General features: G+C 40.6%; 1 protein-coding gene across 1 annotated transcript; it reads right to left on the bottom strand.

Annotated features, from left to right (window-relative positions):
• On the bottom strand, positions 1-13,267 carry DUXB (double homeobox B). Its single transcript, XM_074371197.1, is given in 9 exon segments — positions 1-732; positions 734-1,034; positions 1,185-1,275; positions 2,203-2,234; positions 2,237-2,353; positions 2,712-2,814; positions 5,891-6,009; positions 6,012-6,044; positions 13,207-13,267. Coding segments are annotated over 9 exon segments (897 nt in total). The 3' UTR covers positions 1-692.
• Positions 13,268-23,202: the final 9,935 nt, after the last annotated feature.

Raw genomic sequence — 23,202 nt, 5'->3', positions numbered from 1 at the left:
CATGTTGCCAGGAGGAAAAGAAGCTCTGATTTATCCCTCAGAGACCTATTCTTGCTGAGTTAGGTTACAATTTGTGGATTTTCCAAGCAGTGGAAGATGTGGTGATTACAGAGGGGAGATCATATTTATCAGTAAAATACTTTTTTTCCACAAAATTTGGCAGACGTGTCCACTGCCTGGTGTCCTTGATGCTTCCAGAGGCAGTGCGGAGTGTGGAAACAGTCCTTTACTTAGTGAAGTATGTACGGAAGATAACCACTGCCCATAGGACAGAGTAAAAAACCTCCATTTGGGTTTCCAAGTGGTTTCTCCTTCCCCCTGCATTAGTTTTGTCCCTGCCATGATGACTTCCTTGTTCATTGCCCTTTAAGTTGCTCTGATCTGCATTGGAAGAAAGGAAATCTGGACCAGTTTCTAAGAATGCCGTTTTCCTCTGGAAGCTCAGGCCCTGGTGAGCTTCACAGCACGTGGAGAAGAGCCTAAAAATCTTCCTCACTGAGGCACAGTTGGGGCCCTGGAGGGCCCTCTTCCTGTGGGTCAGAATTCAAAAAAGTTTGTACCTTTTACTGACAATCTGTGGATGGCAGGAGTTGACCCTAAAGGCTTCTTGAGGTTTCTATATATTGCTGGTGTGGTTGGTGGAGGGCATGAGATGGTTCTCCAGCTGACTGTGCTGCGGCCACCGGTCTGCCTCAGTGTGTCCCTTTTCGAGGATCCCATTCTGCAGTCAGCCTCGCAGCTCTCATCCCACCACTGCAGAATATAAGCGATGTCCACCTGGCCCTGATCCTGCGGTGGTTGGTTTTTGTGCTCAGGATAAGGCTGAAAGTAGTCTTTCAACTGCAGTACTCCCACGTCAGTCTGTTCTTGGTGGTCCTGGCATTTTTCTTGGTACTGGGGCCAAAAGGGATGCTGAGCTTCTGGGTCTTCTCCCATAGTCAGCAGTATTGGCATGTAATTCCCAAATGTTAGAGTGGAGGGAGTGTTCTCTCCTCCCTGCACAGCCTGCGTGGGCTGCATCATGACACTTTGTCCTTGGATCATAGAAGGGACAGAGGACACAGGGGATGGGAGAAGAGCAAGTAGAAATGAGTGGTTCCTGCTGAAAGAACTAGAGGAAGGAAAATGATGAGCTCTGCCTGGAAGAGTGGGCAGGTTGACTTTGGGCTACTAAACTGTTAGACCAGGTCTGCCATTTGGGACATCTACCAAGGAATTCACAGGCTCACTTGCGCTCTAACTAGGGTACAGAGATCTTCGGTCCTGAAACCACATCTGTATGAAAGAGAGATGTGGACATAAGACATAAGCTCTGTTTTCATATTGTGTAAAGCACAGGGCCTTTTATATAGGCCCTAATCTCAAGATATAGGTCTTGGTTCATATATTCAGTATCTGTGTACATGTATGTATATGTGTGTCTACACATGTATATGTGTATGCATAAATACGTGTGTATGTGTACTTCAGTCATAACACTTTCAGCAATCAACTATAGATAAATTGAAACTGAAAAGGCATATGCTGTAGGATTCACCCTCTAATTTAAACAGTGGATCAGGGAACAAGATCTCTTGACCAGGTTGAACTTTTTCTCCTCTTCGTCCATGTGTGCACAGGAATACGTATCTTATAAATCTGAATGAAGGTTAATAAACAAATAAACGCTGATAAATCTATGAACATGCTTCCTAGTCATGAGCATTGAACATATACTAGACCACTAGTCCCACAACTTAGGTAGAAGAAGGTACTGACTGAGGGTGATTTTGTTCCCCAATTTAACTATGCCTATAGATTTTTGGGGGGTGTTACAAGTTGAGGAAGGAGAGGTGGGCAGGATATCTAGTTGGTAGAGGCCAGGAGTACTGAAAAACATTCTACCAGGCATGGACTGCCCCTCCCAAGAAAGAATTATTTGGCCCAAAGTGACAATGGTGCCAAGCAATAGAAAACCTGACAGAGTGTCCTCAAAGTTGACATTAACTTTCACATTTCTTTGCTGTTGGTGATTTCTGAATGGATCACTGACAATTTGATTAGAAAATTCTTCTGTTTGCAGGAATGTGACTTGCAATGCCAGGTGTTTACTATCCCATACCTTTGTCCTTGATTACTGTAGTCAAGGTTTTCCAGCAACCATTTAGAGGGTAACATCATTTAACAGGGAAAGATATTTGCTGCCATAGACGTAAAACTTACTTGAATTCTTGACTCTGGAATGCCTGTTTGGCTAGTTTTTTCCTGGTTGCAATATCAAGAAATCGGTCCTTCTCAAAGGCTTAAACTAGGATGTTTGATTGAGATCTTGGGGCAGATCTCAGGTTTTGTCTGGCTCCTTTTGGTAAGTATTCTAAAGGAGAACGCAGGGACAAAAGGGGGTTTTTAGGACAGTTTCTGCATTCAAGCTGGAAACTCAAACTTGAGAAGATAATGCTGAGCTCTTACTCTCTCTGAATCCCCCTGAGGATGATGTTACCCTGCTTAGAGCAGTAGAACCAAAAAGCCCAAAGCCTTGCTTGCTCAGAACCTATCTGTCCCAGCCAACTGTTGGACCATGCTTATACTGCTGGCCCTGGGTTACCCAGAACAAGCTGTAACTGCTCCAAAGCTAAGGATTCTTTGTGGAGAATTTGGGCACTACATGCAGAATTGATTCCCCTTTCAATGGGACCACCTGATGAACTGCATTTGGACTGGTGGGTTCTTACCTTGAGTACAAGACTGAGGCTCGTTCTGTCCATGGGTTTGGTCTTTTCCTGAGGAGCACCTGAACCCCTGTCTCTGTTTTGCTCTGTGGTTTTTAAACCAAATCTGGGAAAAAGAAGATGTATAACTCAAGTCTGTGTCATTCCAAATATCAATGCAATTAAACAAAACTAACTTGATCAACTGCTCTTGGGATAATCTCCCTAAGAGAAAGGCGATGTATTATCCTAGGAATGATGTTATTATTAGCATGCAATTTGGGACAGCACGCAATCTGCTCTCAACTCAAATTAGCATTTCTTGTATGGTCATCCTCAGGGTATCCAAAGTAAATTTCCCTGATTTAAGAAACACTGTTAGCTTCGACAAAGGAGGCAAGAATATACAATGGAATAAAGACAGTCTCTTCAGCAAATGGTGTTGGGAAAACTGGACAGCAGCATGTAAAACAATGAAGCTAGAACACTCCCTTACACCATATACAAAAATCAACTCAAAATGGATTAAAGACTTAAACATAAGACAAGATACAATAAACCTCCTAGAGGAAAACATAGGCAAAACATTATCTGATATACATTTCAAAAATTTTCTCCTAGAAGAAATAAAAGCAAGAATAAACAATTGGGACCTAATGAAACTTACAAGCTTCTGCACAGCAAAGGAAACCAGAAGTAAAACAAGAAGAAAACCTACGGAATGGGAGAAAATTTCTGCAAGTGAAACCGACAAAGGCTTGATCTCCAGAATATATAAGCAGCTCATACGACTCAATAAGAAAAGAATAAACAACCCAATCCAAAAATGGGCAGAAGACCTAAACAAACAATTCTCCAAGGAAGAAATACAAATGATCAAAAAGCACATGAAAAAATGCTCAATATCACTAATTATCAGAGAAATGCAAATCAAAGCTACAATGAGGTATCACCTCACACCAGTCAGAATGGCCGTCATTCAAAAATCCACAAATGACAAATGCTGGAGAGGCTGTGGAGAAAGGGGAACCCTCCTACACTGCTGGTGGGAATGCAGTTTGGTGCAGTCACTGTGGAAAACAGTGTGGAGATTCCTCAAAAGACTAGGAATAGACTTACCATATGACCCAGGAATCCCACTCCTGGGCTTGTATCCAGAAGGAAATCTACTTCAGGATGACACCTGCACCCCAATGTTCATAGCAGCACTATTTACAATAGCCAAAACGTGGAAACAGCCTCAATGTCCATCAACAGGTGACTGGATAAAGAAGATGTGGTGTATTTATACAATGGAATACTACTCAGCCATAAAAACCGACAACATAATGCCATTTGCAGCAACATGGGTGCTCCTGGAGAATGTCATTATAAGTGAAGTAAGCCAGAAAGAGAAAGAAAAGTACCATATGAGATCGCTCATATGTGGAATCTAAAAAACAAAAACAAACAAACAAAAACAAAGCGTAAATACAGGACAGAAATAGACTCACAGACAGAAAATACAGACTTGTGGTTACCAGGGGGGTGGAGGGTGGGAAGGGATAGACTGGGATTTCAAAATTGTAGAATAGATAAACAAGATTACACTGTATAGCACAGGGAAATATACACAAAATGTTATGATAACTCACAGAGAAAAAATGTGACAATGAGTGTGTATATGTCCATGAATGACTGAAAAATTGTGCTGAACACTGGAATTTGACACAACATTGTAAAATGATTATAAATCAATGAAAAAATGTTAAAAAAAAAGAAACACTGTTAGTTCTCTCAAAGGAAATCAATCTTTCTCTCTCTCCCTCACGTAGCATCATCTCTTCATAAGAAATACCATTTCATAATACACAATACATATGAAATTGATCTTAGAAAAGAATTTATTTGTGTAGGGCAGTAGAATTAGCCACCATCAAGAGCTGTACTAAATTCTCTTACTTACTCATCCCATAGCCAGGAATAGAGAATGAGACTCCTAGGGATCCTGTCCATCTTGTTTTAAAACTATTATCACTGATATAACCAATTGTACTCTGCTTTTTTCCTCACTACTGGGGTCGGCATCACAATGAGCTTTCTAATTATTTGAGTGTTTTATTTTGATAATTTGATAATTCATGATAAGATTTAGGGTGTCAATGATAACCAGTATCTGATGAACCAGTCATATCCCAGGAATTGTGCTAAAGGTTATACCTGCTCTTTAAATTAGTTCATCAAAATATTTTCCAGTAATAAGTCTTAAGCACAAGTGGAAACTGGAAACTAATCAGTAAGTTAGTGAACACAGTGGCAGAACCAACCTCATCCTACATGGTTTCCTGGACTTGCTATCCTCCATGTCAGTTCCAATGGGCCTAGAACCTCTCATGCATCCAATCACTAGATACTCTCCAAAGTGCACTTTATTACTGGGATTTGGGAAAACTCCATCTCCTACACCTAAACAAATACATTAAAAGAAAAGGGAAATTTCTTCTTCCCAGTATCCTCTCAGACTCATGCCCTTATAGCCAGTGACTATAGTAGGAAACTATTTTTGACGTAAAAATCTGAACTCACTACTTTCCTCTAAAAGCACATTTTTATTGACCTTGATTGGTTTCAGTACTTTTTCAGTTGGTATAATTGTGTTATTACAGCTATCTCTTTGCTAACTGAAGAAATTAAACTTATTTTTGCACCAGTAGTTCTAGTCAAAATAATACAATGTGGGATTTTATTTTATATGCTCCTGTTTATGAATCACATTTCAGACATTAGTTAGAAAAGAGAAAAAACTAGCTGGAGAATTGGGAATTTACATGAGTCCCTACTCCACAATCTCCTCATAATTACATATTAATCATTATCCTGCAGTACATATTCCAATGCTTAATGATACCATATCATTATCATAGTGATCCAATTTCCTATATCCTCTAAATCTCCAGAGTTGATTTAATCATCTCCTATTGGGAAAGCCTGAACCATTATATTCTCCTTTCCTCCATACACCCAACCAATCGGTAAAAGAAGTAACAAAGGTTTCTACCTTTGGTAAAAGAGGTAATTTTTGTTTTTATTTTGTTTTTAATATTATCTAACAGGAGAAACCTTTTGGGAAACATACTTGATGTAAGAATTGCTTGCCAGTGCTCAGCCCAACATTTCTCTCTACCTTGAACCTGACAGATAATGGGAAAAAACATGATACTTACCTGAATTTTAGATTCTGGAATGCAAATTTCCTTAGCCAGTTGTTTCCTGGTCGCTTTAACAGGGTAAGGATCGTGTTCAAACCGTGCTTGGAGGATATTCTTTTGACTCTGGTTGAAACAATCCTGCCATGCCAGGTTTCTTTTTGTAGTATGTCTGATAAAAAGAAAATGGGGAGAAATACGATGGATATATTTATGGATTAAAAACTGTGTATGAACATATATCTTATGTTTCAGATTGAAAGCCTGTAAGAAGTCCAATGATTGTTCTATATTTTTACTTTAGGGATATAGTTAAAGTCATTCTAAATAGGAGACACATACCTCAAATATATATATATATATATACTTATATATATGTAATAGAAAAAAATAACAATATGTGATCTGAGTTACCAAAGGAAGAAGTTACTAAAAATCCACAAGATTGCATGCAAAGGAAATAGGAGTTAGGAAAATAAATGGAAATAAATGAAACATGTAAAATATGAAAAACATTAAGAGAGTAAATAAAATACAAATAACTGGTATTTTGTGATAAAAATAATTAAAAAACAAAAACATTAAATTATTATATATAAAATAAATACAAAATATTATATATTCCATATATTTCTTTTTAAGTGTTAACTTTAAAACTTCTGACAGCCCTTGTATGATACTCATGCCTGTCTCTTAAATTTGAAATTCCAGTTTCCAACTTAAAGCACCCATTAATCCCCTGACACAACTTCTCACTGCAAAACAGACCCTGCTTCAAGACTCTATTCCTCTAATAGTAATTGTGTGACTTTACTTTTTATAAACCCTGGAAAATAAAGCATGTGCCATTATCAATGAGGAGAGCGAAAAGCAGATGGGAATTTACCACTTGCAGTGCCGTTCACATCCATCTAGGGAAGAGGTATCCGGGATTCTTCGGAGATGAGTAGACAACTGAGCAGTTCCCCCAAGACACAGGATTTATAAACACCCAGGGTGACCCACCCATTTCTTAAATACCCTCTTATTTTAATCTCTTTATTAAATATTTTAACACTTTTAGGAAGAAACATAAAGTAACCAGATTAAGAGGAAGTACAGATTCTACCAGATTCTAATTTTACATCTATCATTATATCTTTCTAAATATGACTTACAATCTGTGCTTTCTGGTTTACATAATACATATGTATATACGTGATTTGTTCTCTGTAATGTTTTAGAACTCTTGTCTCTTATTTTGGCTTGATGATATTATTTTAATATTATATGGATATTCCTATATACTTTGTGTTTTTCCTGTTTTCCTCAGCTCTTACTGAAACACATTTCTTTCCATTATTAATAGTAGGGTTTATGTATTATCTTAGCTAGTCTATTATAGTCCACAGTTATTCCAAAAAACCCCACTAATCTACATGTTGCTGTGAAGATATTCTATAGATCGATTGGATTATATAATCAGTTGGATTTAAATGAAGGAGATTATCCTCAATAATCTGGGCGGGTCTGATGCAATCAGTGAGAAGTCTTAAGAGCAAAGCTGGGTGCATTCCTGAAGGAAAAGAAATCACACTTGTGGACAGCAGCTTCCTCTCCTGCCAGAGGTTCAGCATGCCCTTCCAAAGAGTCTGCCGTAGAAATCTCATTCTTGCCTAGCCAGCCCAGACAACTGTATAAGCCAGTTACATTTAATAAATGTCTTTATGTGTGTATGTGTGTGTGCACACGCAAGTATGTATATAATTTCACTAGTTCCCTATATGACTTGAATTCAGGACAATACTGATTCTATTTCTCTGGTTTAACACTAAATGATACAGATGTTGGTACTGGAGGTGTACTATAAGAATAGACTCTTACAGATATATGTTTGTGCGTAAATATATATATACATTTGGGTCACTGGTAAGGCAAAGAACTAACGCCATATGATGTAGTTGCTAAGGGCAAAGGAAATAAGAACTGATAGTGGAAAAAAATAGTTAAAAATACCAGCTATTACCATGTGATCATTTGTAGAAATAAGGACATGCTAATTATAAGAATTGTGTTATGAATGTTTGTATAAATATTAACAAAATATTTTGTTTTCTTCCTGCTGTTAGTCTCTAACGATCTAATATAAGATGTATTAATATTAGTTAACCTTAAATCACTGTATTTAAGGGGCATCAAAAGAGAAGGATTCACATCTCCCAAGGATGTTGCATTCTCTTTAGGGGAAAGGATTAACATATTTCTATTGTATGCAGGATGGTTGTACCACATTAGGCAGAAATAACACTTTGTTACTAACCTTCTTTGGAAATTATTTATGTTTCAGGAGATGTGTATGGTTTCCAAGGTGACAAGGTGTGGACAGAGATGGTCAGTTTTGTGTCAATGTGTCTAGGCTACAGACCCTAGTAATTCAGTTATCTAGGTGTTTCTGTGAAGTTATTTTGTAGATGTGATGAAAGTTCATAATCACTTGACTAAGGGAGATAATCATATATAATCTGGGTGGACCTGAGTCAATCAAATGAAAGGCCAAAAGAACAGAGTCCTTCTCTGAGAGGAAGAAGTTCTGCCTGTTGACAGGTGCTTCAGCTCATGCCCAAGAGTTCCACTCTGCCCTATGGATTTTGGACTTGCTTAGCCAGTCTCTGCAGTTACATAAGCCAATTCCTTGCAATAAATCTCTACGTGTGTACGGATTCTGCTTCTCTGGTTGAATGCAATCATCTGATACAATTATCAAATTGTTTATTTGAAGTGATGACATTAACAAGACAAAAGTATGTATGTGGATTTGTCATGGAGACTGTCCATGGGTGATGGAAAAATGTATGAAATCCTAGAAAGATGGCCACTCATGTTATGAAGCTTATAAATTTTCTGGGTAAATCTGTCAGTTGTGAAAAACCTAAAGGCAGAAAATGAGACACTCTTATGCTTTGACCTAAAGACTACAGAATATCCCTATCAAGACTCATGCATTCTTGGCCACTATTGCCTTCTAGAAAGAAATGAGCTCTGAAAGGAATGTGTTCCTTAACAGGAAGAAGGGAAGGGGATAGAAAGAATGTATGAACTGCAAGGTAAGGTACACAGGCACACTCATTCATTTACATGAGGAAACACAAACTTGGAGACACGCTTTCTAACAAAAAGTGTACACGTGGTTAGAAAAAGCAAAAATCAAACCTGGGTTGTGGCTTAACACCTTTGGTTTACAGGAATGATTGCATTAAAACTTCTACCAATAAAGAAGACACACAGATGACCGACAGGCATAAGAAAAGATGCTCAATATCCTAATTATTAGAGAAATGCAAATCAAAACTACAATAAGATATCATCTCACACTGGTCAGAATGGCCACCATCAAAAAGTCTGAAAATAATAAATACTGGAAAGGGTGTGGAGAAAAAGGAATCCTCCTACACTGTTGATGGGAATGTAAATTGGTGTAGTCACTATGGGGAACAGTATGGCAGTTCCTTAAAAAACTAAAAATAGAGTTGCCACAGATCCAGCAATCCCACTCTTGGGTATATATCTGGAGAAAACTCTAATTCAAAAAGATACATGTTAATAGCAGCACTATTTAAAATAGCCAAAACATGGAAGCAACCTATTGACAAAGTCCATTGACAGAGGAATGGTTAAAGAAGATGTGTTGTATGTACAATGGAATATTACTCAGCAATAAAAAAGAATGAGATAATGCCATTTGCAGCAACATGGGTAGACCTAGAGATTATCATATTAAGTGAAGTAATTTAGACAGAGAAAGACAAATATCATATGATATCACTTATATGTAGAATCTAAAAAGAAGACACGAACTTATTTACAAAACAGAAACAGACTCAGAGACATAGAAAACAAACTTATGGTCACCAGTAGGGAAGGGGGTGAGAAGGGATAAATTAGGAGTTTGAGATTTGCAGATGCTGACTGGTATATATAAAACAGATAAACAAGTTTATACTGTATAGCACAGGGAACTATATTTGATATCTTAAAGTATCTCATGGTAAAAAAAATATGAAAATGAATATATGTATGTTCATGTATGACTGAAGCATTGTGCTGTACACCAGAAATCAACACAACATTTTAAACTGACTATACTTCAATAAAATATATACAAAAAAAGAAAAACTTATTGTTATCAAAGGGTAAAGGTGGGGGAGGGATAAATTGGGAGTTTGGGGTTGACATATACACAATACTATACATAAAACAGATAAACGACAAGGACCTACTATATAGTACTGGGAACTATATTCAATATCTTGTAACAACCTATAATGGAAAAGAATTTGAAAAAGAGCATGTATATATATCTACATATAACTGAATCAGTTTGCTGTACACCTGTAACTAACAACTTTGTAAATCAGCTATACTTCAATTAAAAAAAATTCTACCAATAAATCATCCCTTTATTATTTAAGACAGCATTCCTATAAACTGCCATCAAAAAAGAAATGGTGCATACTTTTGCCACAGCTGGTAAGCTCAAGATATCTCAATTAAGATGAGAGACAGAAAAATTAGGCATAATGAATTGGGGTATGGGCTAATTGCACCTGGAAAGAGATGTAATCATAGGTTAATTGGTCTTTAATTGTGTGTGTTTTCTTTTGTTGGTATATATGTGTGTGATTACCAGAATATGCACATGCTTTAACTAAAAGAAACTTTGGATAAAAACAATATATTGTGCACCGCACCTCCTCGGATGATACACAGATGCTACAACCCTCAAAAGAGCTGTAGCCTCTAATGCTCCTGCAGAGGAAGCCCAGCAAGATAAGGACCATCCAAGGATCTGGTCTAGGGACTTCATTTAGGATCAGAATCTGACCTAATTAGGGGGAAAACATCCTCAGTTAAAGGGAGCTCTTCCTCAAAACATCCCCCAGTGGAACCTTGCTGCTGCCACGTTTCGATGGGTGCGGTCTCCCTCCTCTTCTTCCATGTCATGAGAGGATGTTACACTGATCCAGTCTCTGTTCCATCTCAGAGCATGGGCTTTTTGTTCTTTGATATTTTGATGAACAAGTGTTATATCTGGGCCTTTAAGCTGCTTTGAGGGTGAATGGAGATGTTGGGCTTTGTGTCCTGTGTTTATAAAAATCTTTCATTTTGTGCATTATGAAGAAGGGTAAGATTATGTTATGTACTTTAGGGATGGAAGCTAATAATTCTGACCAAATAGATGGACTGCAGTATATTTTATAGAGGCCAAATATTTCATGCCTGTCATCATGGCACTGGCCCAGCCAGGACATATCTTCCAAAGGGATTATACTTTCCAAATTGTTGATTTCAGTCTTTGCCTTGTGATTTCTTTCAGCCAGTGAAACATGAGTGGATTTAATGGGGCAGTGTGTGCCATCTCTGAGCAGAATTGTCCATCTTTTGGGGCCATAGTTCTTTGCTCACTACCCTGAGCCTTCTCGGTCCTAGATAATGCTGATCGCATTAACCTGAATCCCAGAAGGATGAGAGGAATAGACTTTTGTTGAGGTGAGTCATTAGTGTTTGGAGGCCATTTATTACTATGACATAATTGAGACTGAGATGATGCATAGACAGATTTGCTTTTTGTATCTTTAAGTTCTATGACCAGAGTTGTCTTGTTTAAAAACAATTATCTGAACATTTTAAGAAACCCACTTGCTGTAATTTTGTTAGAACGAAATAGCCCCCACTTTTCCCCCTGCCCCTCACTTTTTTTCAACTTCAGCAAATTTTTATGAGACTTAGAAGGGCATGAAATCTATTTTCTGAATGAAAAATTCCAAAAGACTTGTCCTTGTGTCATGTGTGAAGCCTAAGGAAGTACCCGTAAGTAAGGCCCACCATGATGGATATCACGGGGTGCTGTTTGCTCAGGTGGTCACATGATGCACAGAAAATGAGGGAATCTGCAGATTTGAGAGACAGAGACTCAGGATGTTGCCTATGTGTGGGAGAAAAGAGGAAATCTATCCAAATGTTTCCTTCATCCTGGAGAAGATGCTTATTTGTACTTGAGGAAGAAAGTAAAACAAAGGCTTTTCTGCATTTAGTTACCCAGATTCTAATCTATTTGTTTATTAAAAAGTGAAGACCAATCCACAGTCTCAGGACCAATATAATGGATGGCACTTTGACTCAGAATAACTGTGACATTGCAGATTTGTGCCCCATCAGAGAGGGGTGAGATACTCCAACCCTTGCAGTGAATGGGACAAAAGGGATGTGAAGACAAACTTTCTTCTGACAGCAGGTGAAGCATGTGAAAAATAAACGCTGTCTCTCCCAGGGCTGCACTCGTGATTATGGAGGTTGTGCATTGCACTTTTCCTGAACCACAACCTCCTCCACTGGAAGCAGTGGCCCTGTGGTTTATGTGTAAATCAAGGCTCTTCAGAATCTGCAATTCCTCCTTGGTCACTAAGAGACACCCTCTCTGCACTACCTAAGAGGCCCCCAGCCGTCCCACCAGCACAATACATTGCTCCTACAACTGTTACTTTACTCAAGCTTCCCCACCAGGGTGAACTAATGATGTGCTGACGTCCCACACGTTGATGTCCACAGGTAAAGTGAGCAATTGTCGTCACTTGACTACATATTTGTTGTCTGACCCTAATTACTTCATTTAACTTCTCTAATCCTAATTTTACTCCCTCATCTGCTCTTGTTTCATGTGAGTGTCTCAACCCTGAGTGGGGGGCCAGGTAAGAAGGAAGATCCTCCCCAGACTGTGAGCAGGGATTGCAGCCCTCCTCAGGCTCCAGCGCCCCCAGGCCCAACCAGGTGGGGAAGACGGTGATGTGGGGCATGCCCACGGTGAGTGGGGCTCATGGGTGGCTGGGAGAGCCTGCGCTGGGCAGAGACCTGCAGCATTTGGGTCAGGAACCACAGCGGCAGTGAGGTCTACCGGAGCGTCTTGTGTATGTAGGACACGCCAGGGCAGCTGCAGGCCCAGTACTGTTGTGTGCATGATGAAGACGTTCTCTCAGTTCCAGCTCCATGGTCTCCAGCTGGAGCCTGGTGCACCAGGAACGGCTGACACAGTGTGTAGTTCTCGCTGAACAAGCCTGTCTTCTGACTTCTAATCCGCCTGCAAGGTAGGTGCCAATTTCACCTCAGTTGGAGATAAGTCACTATGAATGAATGAAGCTGTGGATGGGGGGACATCAAGGCCATGTTTGTTGACAGCAGACTCAGATAGACTAGTTCACTGGAGGGAGGCCTCAGCAGCAGTGAAAATGGCTAGAGGCCCTGATGGCCCAGCCTAAATCTGAGACCCGGCAAATAGACCACCACCCACCACCCATATATACCTGACAAGCGCCTGTTGGGACAAGATTTCAGAGCTTCGCAGGCCACCTCATCATCACCCATAGTGCAGCTTTGGCGGATGGCGGATGCTGGGATGTGCGGTACTCTGGTGATCCCTGTGCTAAGCTGCTTCCAGGAGGGGCTACCTCCGCATATTTACTTTATCCCTAGGGTTTCCCCATGGCCCTCAGCCTCTGCCCCAAGAGGTACAACACAACACTGAATGGTAAGCCTGTGACACCCTGGCATGGAAGCAGGAGCAGCCTTGGGCTCAGGACACATGCATGTGGCTCAAAGAAGACCCAGAAGGGGCACCATGTTTTGGGGGCCTCAGAAAACATGGGCAGCCAAGGACACAGCCTTTGAGGCAGCCACAGTCATCCTCCATTGCTCACGTTCTTCTGGTGTCATCCTGTGCCACCCAGAGACAGGGACGTGTTCCAGGAGCATCAGCAGCCCCGTGGCCCTGAGCAGGTCAGGAAGAGTTGCCTGGGGAAACCATCTTGCAGGCCAGTGCTGAAGGACAACATGGACAGCATGGAAGGACAGTGCTGGGCTGTAGCCCTGCTGGGCACTCTGTCCAGCCACCATCCACTGCCTGCCCACAGCTCCTCTGTGTTGGACATGATGCAGGACAGGGGAGTGTCACCAAGCTGAACAGCACTTCCCTCAGTAGTGTGGGTTGGGACTGGTGGTAGCAGTGACATGGTTCAGTAGCCAGACTTTCTGAGCAAGGACACCTCCATTCACTGCTCCAACTCACCTGTATGGGTACTGTGGACAAACAAACCTTAGGTGGGTGGGGGCGGGGTTGCCTGTAATGAGGGTGACCAGTAGCTCACAAGACCCAGTCGATACAGGAGGAGAGGGGGAGGGGGAGGGCATCTTCCCGGACAGAATTTCCCTGATGGCCCCACCCAGTCTACAGTGGCTGAAGGAATTTGTTCTGACCATTTCAAGGGCCCACCAATGACACTGTTCCCTGTCCTGCTACTGAGTTTCTTGTTGGTCCCCCTCCAAATTTTCCTTGATTTGGCAGCTGCTGCCTCTGCTGAAGGGCTTTATTATAGGGTTTCCAGTTGTGCCAGGTGATTCTGGAGTAAGTTCATAGAAACAGACATTTTCTCTGGATTGTGTGCTGTCAAGAATCAGGGATAATTCTATATTGGTATGTTAATGAATCTTATTTGTAGGGAGGGAAATGAGTAAGGCTAGAGCTGTAATGGCACTCATACTGGTCAGGAGAGCAGATGGTTGGTATTCTGTGGTTTAGACCGTGTTCCAGTTTGCCCGTGACAGGATCACAGAGTGATCATGTTTGGATATTGATCCATCGAGGTCATAGAGTGGGCTTACCTGATGTTGACAGTCTACAAAAACATCTGTGTTCTGCAGAGGAATGCCAGGACGCAATAGGGCACAGGCTAGCTCCCAGATGTCAGGACTGGCTTTACTTGTTCTCACACATTTCATGGAGAAGCAGGGGCAGGAGATGAGCTGGAGAATTGCAGCCCGTCTGCTGGGTCCCTTGTGGTGTCTGCTCTCAAATACGGGTCCAGAGTAAAGATAGAAGGAAAAGAGGCATTGTCAGAACATAATGGAGCCATACAGAGCCTGACTTCGGGAGGAGGAGAGCCTGGGCTGATGGCATCCAGAACCTTTTGCAAAGGGAAGCAGCCAGTATTCAGGAGCCAGGGAGTTCTGGGCCATTCCCCGAAGAACTGCCTCCTTCCATTCTCTCCTGTGGTCTGACCCCTCCCCTCCTCCATCAGGAACAGATGTCACTTTCCTCCCTTTTCTCCAGCTCTCCTCTATCTATTGCTGCCACCTGTCACTCTCACATCAGCCGTCTCAGTCCAAGAAACTGTATAAATGTCAGCCCCACAGGGGTGAGGGCTGGGACCTGCTGAGGCTCCCTCACTGCCAGATGCCAGCTTGGAGGGGGCAAGGGAGAAGCAGAGGGCTGAGCAGGGGCCCCACATTTGCGTGTTGCAGTGCTCATCCAGTGGCGCATCTGAGAATATTCCGAAGAGGCAGCGAAATTGATGTGAGATGGAAATTTCTATTATGAAAAGCATTTTGCATAAAATATTCACAACATTTCAATTCAGAAAAAGAAAGATTTTGGCTCTTACTCTGAAAATAAATGTTAAACCATTCATGATTTAACAGAATAAAAAGTCACTCTACCCACTGGGTCCAGCAGGACTCTGTGTGTGTGTGTGTGTGTGTGTGTGTTTGCACACATTGTTTTGATAAACTTTGGGTGCCAAGTTGACTGTTGAGTCATTCTCAGCTGTGCATAGGGAGCTGCCTCCCTTAGAGACAAATTTCCTCATGGGTTTTGCAGTACATCTTCATGAAACAAGTCTTGCTCATTCTTTTTTGTGCTCAGAAGGCTTTTTTTCTTTTTTAAGGGGGCATGACTTCTTATTGCCCAGATTTTGTTCTCAAGCTCTTTACTTAAGGAATGACCAGGAAAGATGTTTGTAATTACTGAATGTTAGCATATGAGACTAATTCAACTAACCAATGGATAAATAAAATGTGGGATATCTATACAGTGCAATGTTATTCAGACATATAAATGAATACCTGCAATGAATACATGGACGAACCTCGCTGAGTGAAAATCACTATGCTGAGTGAAAGAAGCCAGACACAAAAGAACACACATTGTTTGATTCCATTTGTATGAAATTCCAGGATAGAAAAATCCGTAGAGACAGAAAGTAGGTTAGCATTTTGCAGGGACTGGGAGGAGTGAGAATGGGGAGTGACTGCTAACTGATAGAGGATTTCTCTTTAGAGATTATGAAAATTAAAAAAATATTAGCTAACGTTGATGGTTGCACAACTCTTTGAATGAGTAAAAACTACTGGATTGCACACCCTAAAAGGATAAATTTTATGGTAAATAAATTATACCTCAATAAAACTGGAATGAAAAAGAGACTAGCTTGTGAAAACATAATATAATGGAAAAAAAGGGTCATGAGATATTCCATCACCTGTGTAAATGAATGTGTAGTGGAAACTTTCCAAAGACAATTAACATTGCAAATGTGTTTAAAATGAAAGTGTAAGAGAGTCACACTTTAAGTGTGGTAAAACTTAATCCCATTAGTATTAACACTTGTCAACATCTCATACTGATCACACATTTTAGATTAAGAGTGTGATTGACTATAATTTGAATATTTATATAAAGTATCTTTGACCAGAAAAAATATTTTAAGATGTGCATTTAATTTTGTGAATAATTTAAATTTTTCAAATGAGGATATTAACACTTATTGGAAATGTCAAGCGTATGGAATGAGTAATTTGATATGATTATGTTGAAAATAAAAGGACATTAAAACATGACACAAAAGCACCCTTCATTTCCAAGTTATTCACTTTCTTTTCTGAGTCAAACAGAAAATGACATCAATATAAGGAACATCACTTTATTTATTGGCCTGTAGATATTACATATGATTCTATATAAGTGTTAATGATAAACTTGAAAAATATTGCCCTAAAAGATTATGAAAATATAATATTTTATCAATCACTAATATAATATTGATGTTAATAAAATATTATAAATTCAAAATTATTTCTATTAATCAGTATTTTAATAGTACTACCTAATTATTATACTGATAAAATTGAATTATTTTGTTATTAATATTATTTTAAAACCCAGTATCAATAATACAGGCCCAGATGATGTAATGTTAATAAAATTGGATTTCACAATATGTTTACCATTAGAATACTAAATTATAACTCATGTTTAATATTTTTGTTAATTATTCACTCATTAAAATTAAAATTGCTACATCATTTAAATTTTCCCTTCCATTCTTCTAATGCTTTAACATCATTCTGGTTTTTCCAAGATCTTCATGCTACTTTTCTCTTGATTCCCGGACTTGATAAAAACCAACATACCACTGAGTCCTGCTGTTCTAAAATCTGAGGCCTCTTGCTGCCTGGGTGCTGCACAAAGAAATGTAAGTAGATTTTAATGTATTAATTATATTATATTTCTTATATTCAAATTAAGAAGTTCAAATAAAATGTGACATTTCCAAGAACATAAACTTTATTAAAAAATAATGAAACTGGTTACGTACGAAATTCGATCCTGGGGCCCTTTTCAGAACTGTTTCATATGCATATGAATGTGACGCACCAGCAACACTCCCCCGGAGTAAATTGGTTAAGCGGCCATGGCTGGGACGCTGACGACCTGGGAGACAATTTGAGACCCTTTGTTAAATATTGCTTTAGGCTAAAATCTAGAAAACTTGACATAAGTAGCCAAAACCTTCATAATGGTATTTAGATCTTCAGATTGCTTTACTCCTAACTTTTATGTCCTATCACACCTTCTTGTCTCTAACCATGCATCTATCACAGCACACACTTCACACTGAGAAATAATCGACTGTGGCATTTTCTTCACATTACTGATAATATAACACACTATATATATATATGAATATGGATAACTATGAATGCATGTACATTTATTTATAGAACACTTATACACTTATATACCCTGATAATATTCTTCTGTTATTTTGTCTAAGAAGAATGCCACTTGCCTTTCTAAAACCTGATGTGTCCTAAATATCCTATCAGTTGGAAGGAATACAAAACAAATAGTCTATCCAAATAATCAGGTCTCGATTCTAAACTCTCTCCTCTTTTCTAATTTTGTTTTTCTTAATTATTCACACATCTGCCACTCCACTGAAGAAATACAAAACTGTCATTCAAGAGAAGGCTGTTTGCTGAAACTCAGATTCTATATTTTGTTTTAAAGCTCTCTGTTTAGTACAATTATTTATTTAACAGAAAAAAAAGATTTTTTGTTTTTTGGAACAAACCATGAAATCATGCTGAATAGCTTTCAGTTTACTATGGAATGTATATGCATTTGCTACATGCCTCTCTCCTCCACCCAAATCCAATTTTAAGATATCCCTATGTTGGATTTAACATCATAATTAAAAATTCATAAACTTATGCCTATTACACCAAGAAGAATAAGAACTAAAGTTGTAAGGAAAGACATAATTGAAAATAGGACAAAAAAGATTGGTGGACACAGTGCCCAGAATGCTGTGCTGAGAAATAGATCTTTGCTGGGAGATATTTGCCTGGCCCCAAGTTGGCCTTGTCCTGGACACCATGAGATCACTCTGGCAATCAAGACTCAGCATTGTGTCTAGGAGTCAAGTCTATTTTTGGGTCAGAGGGCCAGGACCAGCCCACGTGGGAAATCTGTTTAGGTGCAGGCTGAAGAGGAAGAAACCCAGGCAGAGACAGTTCTAGAGCATCACCTAGGGTGAAAATACATTAAATGATGGAGACCCCATTACTTGGGTTAGTTGGGGACATATGTGCCAAACACCAAAGCATTTGTGATTCAGTGTGATCAAAGAAAACTTCAGTCATACGATCAGGCGAAATGTCATGATACAACTAAAAACTCACAATTCTTCTTTGGCTGTGGGGGGAGGATGCTTTCTCTGGGCTACTGTTTCCCCCCAAATAACAGCTGAGTAATTTGTTTTCAGAAACTAATAAACTGTTGATGGAAATACTTAATAAACAATCTATAGTAGAAATAGAAAAGAGTTTTATTTGAGCCAGACTGATGACTATAGCCTGGGAGACACAGATTCCAGAAGCACTTGATTTGTGCTCTGCTGGACTACAAAGTAGGGGAGGCTTATAAAGGCAAAACCCACAAAACTATGTAAGTTGTTTGTGAAGAATTAGAATTGGAGCTGGCAAGAAGTAAGGGTGCTTGTCAAGTAAGGATTGGTTGGGATCTGAAATAGATGCATTGTCACAAGAGGAGACCTTGAGACAGTTTGCAGCTGGCAGCTGCTAGCAGATATTGTTTCAAAAACAGCTGATGATGTCATTGAGTTTGTCCAGTTCAGAACTTTCATGTTCTCAGTAGTGCAGGAAGTTTTTTAAAACCACATTCACAATGGCCACCTAGCTCCATTTTGCTTGCCTGAACCACACTTACTCTATTTTGATTTTTAGATGCATTCTTTTCTTTAATGGTTAAAGCAGAGGTCCAATGCGTGTTTGATGAGCCACAAAACAGGCTGTTGTAGTTAGCATAAAGTTCAAGTTAAATCATGTGTAAGCCAGATGACTTCCCCATATCTCAATATGTGAAAATGTCTTCCATCAAAACCCTGGAAAAATTTTTAATGTAGAATTGATAGTAGTCTCACTCACTTGGGGCCAAGGTCAGAGACACGCGCTATTGCATGCTTTACGGCTTTCCCTGAAAGACAAGGAAGTGGTCGATATTCTGTTAATTTGAGCAACAAAATGCTTTTATTTCCAGTCCCCACCCCATTCAGGTTAGCTATTTCCCTCAGGTCTTGGGAAGGTGGCTCGCTGCAGCCCAGCTGCTGTAGGTGGTTATCTCTGCCCGTGAATGCTGTGACCTGGGCACTGACAATGTTGTGAGGACCGAAGGGGCAGCTGCCTGACCACAACCTTGTTTACGTCTCATGGCAGTTTGCTGTGGTGAGTGAGAAATGATCCCAGGAGAGGTCGGGGTTCCCAAGGCCCAGTTGTGGTGAGCTGGTCCTCAGTGGGGTCTTGTGCCTTCTGGACCACGTGCCTTTGCTCTGTCCTGGTGGAGGGCAGAGTTCTAAACTGTCCATGGACATCAGCTCCATCTGTCACTAGGTTGGCCAATCAGTAGCTGAGGGTTGAGGTGGCCCCCTGAGGATAGGGGAGGGTCGGCAGCTTGGCTGGGGTCCTTTCCACTCCTGAGGCAAGACTTGGGGTAGCGAGGGAGAGGTGAAGGGCGTCAGGACAGAGACAGGTCTCTGCAGGCTTAAAGAGATACTTTCATCATCATAGTTTGGCCTTCAGCTGGCTGGGTTTGGAACTTCAGCCTGAGGAGGGTGAAGCATTGTGGTCTCAGGGTTAAATCTGAGTTTAGATTCCCTCTCATGCATCACAGTGACTCTGTTTCATCTGCTTTCTCATTTACTGATGTGTGCACCCTGAAAGGCTGGTTCTAAGTAATATTTGTCAGGGTTACAGTGGGTCAGCAGGGCATGGAAGCATGGAGTAGGGTGCTGTAGGAAAAAAGTGTGCGAAACTGGGTTGCCTTTGGGGGAAATAGTCCATTCCGTGCTGGTAATCTCTGTGCAGAGCTGGATTCTGAGGATGAAGGCTGAATGTGGCTGAGTCCACAGGACAGGTCTCTCAGTGCTGTTTGTATGCTAAACACACAATGCATACTGAAGGAAGTAATGCTTGGCCTATAAAAGTTTTCGCAGCCTACTTTCTTTCTGAACCAAAAATAACTTAGTTAACTATATTAGTCTTATAACTAGAGTCACTTCAGCTCTTGGTGCACAGAAGTAAACTTTGTCTTTCAAATCTCTCTAGTTGTAAGACTGCTCACTAGTTACAGGACATTAATAAACATTCATCACTGAAATACTGTCCTTACACAGCTTAGACAGAGAGGAAAAGGAAACAAGGCACTCACCATATTTACTCCCAAGTGAAATCCATTTACGAAGCACCATCTTAGAAATTATAATTCTAGCAAGCTTCAACTTCAGTACATGTACAATTAGCAACAGTAGTGAAAACAGTAGCAACAGTAGTGAAAACAACTGCAAGAAAGTACAAAATTATATCAAAAGAGAGAAAAATATTTGTTTCCAGATTAAATAGTAATGACAAAAATATTCTCTCTGTACTACCTAAAATCAGAATATATGGAAACATATTACTAATATAACTCATTTTGTATAATGAACATTTACAAAATGCTACTAATTTTCCATTTGAGATATTGTGTGATCGCTTAAATTATAGCGGGAAAGCAAAGAGAAAGAAATCAAAATTATTTCAGAAGAAAGCCAGAGTTCTTGCTGAGTTTCTGATTATTTTAGCAGACTTGTTATCAAGAACAAAGATGCTGTCATTATACCACCTACAAATAATAACAAGAAAATATTTAATTTTGAGAGTCATGCTGAATAATCTGTGGTTTTAGAGCACTGGGAATTACAATCCTTTCAAGTTCCCACACGGAGCAGTGAGTGGTCTGGGAAAGCCCTGCAGGTCACTAACGGCTGGAAGTGAGGCAGAGACATGTCCACACTCTGAACTTGTGAAGAGGCTGATTCAGATGTTGGTACCATGAACTAGTGAATGTGAGTGCTCAGAGCAAGGCAGTGGTTGGGGAATCACTCACTGACGTTTACCTGCTATCATTTCAGAGAAGCCCCCAAATGTTTCTTTGTTCTAATACTACCTAAGGTAGTATTACTCACATCTATTCCAGTGGTAAGCTCCAGAATCTTTTGTCCATGTACAAAAAGTATCCCCTAGTTGATGACCTTCGCAGTGTTTCTCTACCACTCATGCTGAGACAGAAGTGCCCCCTCCACCCCTGGTTTCCCTCACCCCAGGGTCAGTTCTTGCCATCTGCACTCAAAGCTCTCTGCTGAACCCCTCCCCTCCCCTGTCCCCATTGATGGCTGAATCTGCCCTGAAAAGTGTTCTCCTATCCCTCCAACCTGCACACACCTGGCCCCAGCCAATGCTTATTCACAGTCCTCCTCCTCAGTGAATGATGCTTACCACTTCCCAGGAAAGGTCCTCATACTCTCAGAACTTTGGAGCAATCTATAAGGCAAACGCCGTTTAAACACAGGCAAACTGTTTTTCAGAGTGGGGAATACATAGGATTTGGGGGTAGAGGTCCCAGATTTAATGCCAGGTATGTCATTGGCTTACTTTCTGATAACAAAAATAGCGGCTTACATGGAGGGTTTACTATGTGCCAAGAGTTTTCCATATATTCATCTCATTTAACCTGTACAACAACCTTGAGCCCTGCTAAGAGTTGAGGAAGTTGAGGGGATTAAGAGTTGAAATAACATGTCCTGAGTACCCAGCTTGGAAGGTGCAGAGGTGAGACTGACCCCCAAGACAGTCTGGCTTCAGAGCCTGACCTGTCAACCAGCTGTGAATATTGAAGGACCTGGAGCTTGACTGAACCTCAGTTTCTTCACCCCTGTCTGCAGTTCCTTTTCTCGAGGATAGCTGGCTGTGAGGGGATTGAAAGGGATAAATAACAACACGGTGTGGAGGCAATATGGCGCTCTGTGCTTTGTGAGCTGTGTGCTCACAGACATTAGTTACCACACCTGGGGAAGACCTGGTGGGCGCTGGCCCTTTCCTGCCTCTCACTAGGGACTTTCCAAGCCAGCTGAAACCCTCTGGGTCCCAGGGTCCAGTGGTTTTTCCTTTACCACAAAAGCACCCAAGCTCTTTGCTGCTCAGCTGTGGTTGAGGAGTCCAGTGGTCACTCTACTATGTTTCTTTCCTCAGCATCTCATTTCTCTTTTCCCACAACCTTGGGATCCCCAGCCATCTCCATGACCTATGTTAATGTGCAGTCACAGGACTCACTGTTAAGGGTTGACCTCAAAGGGACTGGCCCATCACCCGTGCATGAAGTTGGGGAAGTCTGTAAGACAAAGCTGGGGTTCCTCAGGGAACACGTGGGCAGTGGGGAACAACAGGGTCCCAGGGAAGGCTCTGAGGATGCACCCACAGGTGTGCGTGTCCTGCACTGGGAGGCCCAGAACGGCCTTCCTCTGATGTGTAGACAGGTCTGAGGTCTCAGGTCTTCCCACTGAATCCACTTGTTCATTTCTTACTCAGTCCTCTAGGTCCTTAATCAATGTCTTTCATGTGCCAGACAGGAGAGAGGGCTCAATGGGAATAAGATAATCTGTCTTGATAATCTTTACAGTTCAGAGGAAAATGCAGACAAGGAACAAACATGGAAATACAGTAATTTCAGAGAGGATGAGTGCTATGAGGCCATAAATAGGGCGAAGGGGTAGGGAGGGAGGCAGTGAGCACAGTCACTAGCCCTTCAGCGGCTGGGGAAGGACACTTTGAGAAGACAGGAGCAGAGTTGG

Source organism: Camelus bactrianus, chromosome 9 (genome assembly GCF_048773025.1).
Source record: "Camelus bactrianus isolate YW-2024 breed Bactrian camel chromosome 9, ASM4877302v1, whole genome shotgun sequence".
In the NCBI taxonomy this organism is placed as follows: domain Eukaryota; kingdom Metazoa; phylum Chordata; class Mammalia; order Artiodactyla; family Camelidae; genus Camelus; species Camelus bactrianus.
Note: the sequence above shows the minus strand (reverse complement) of the source record. Positions and strands in the feature narration are given on the sequence as shown.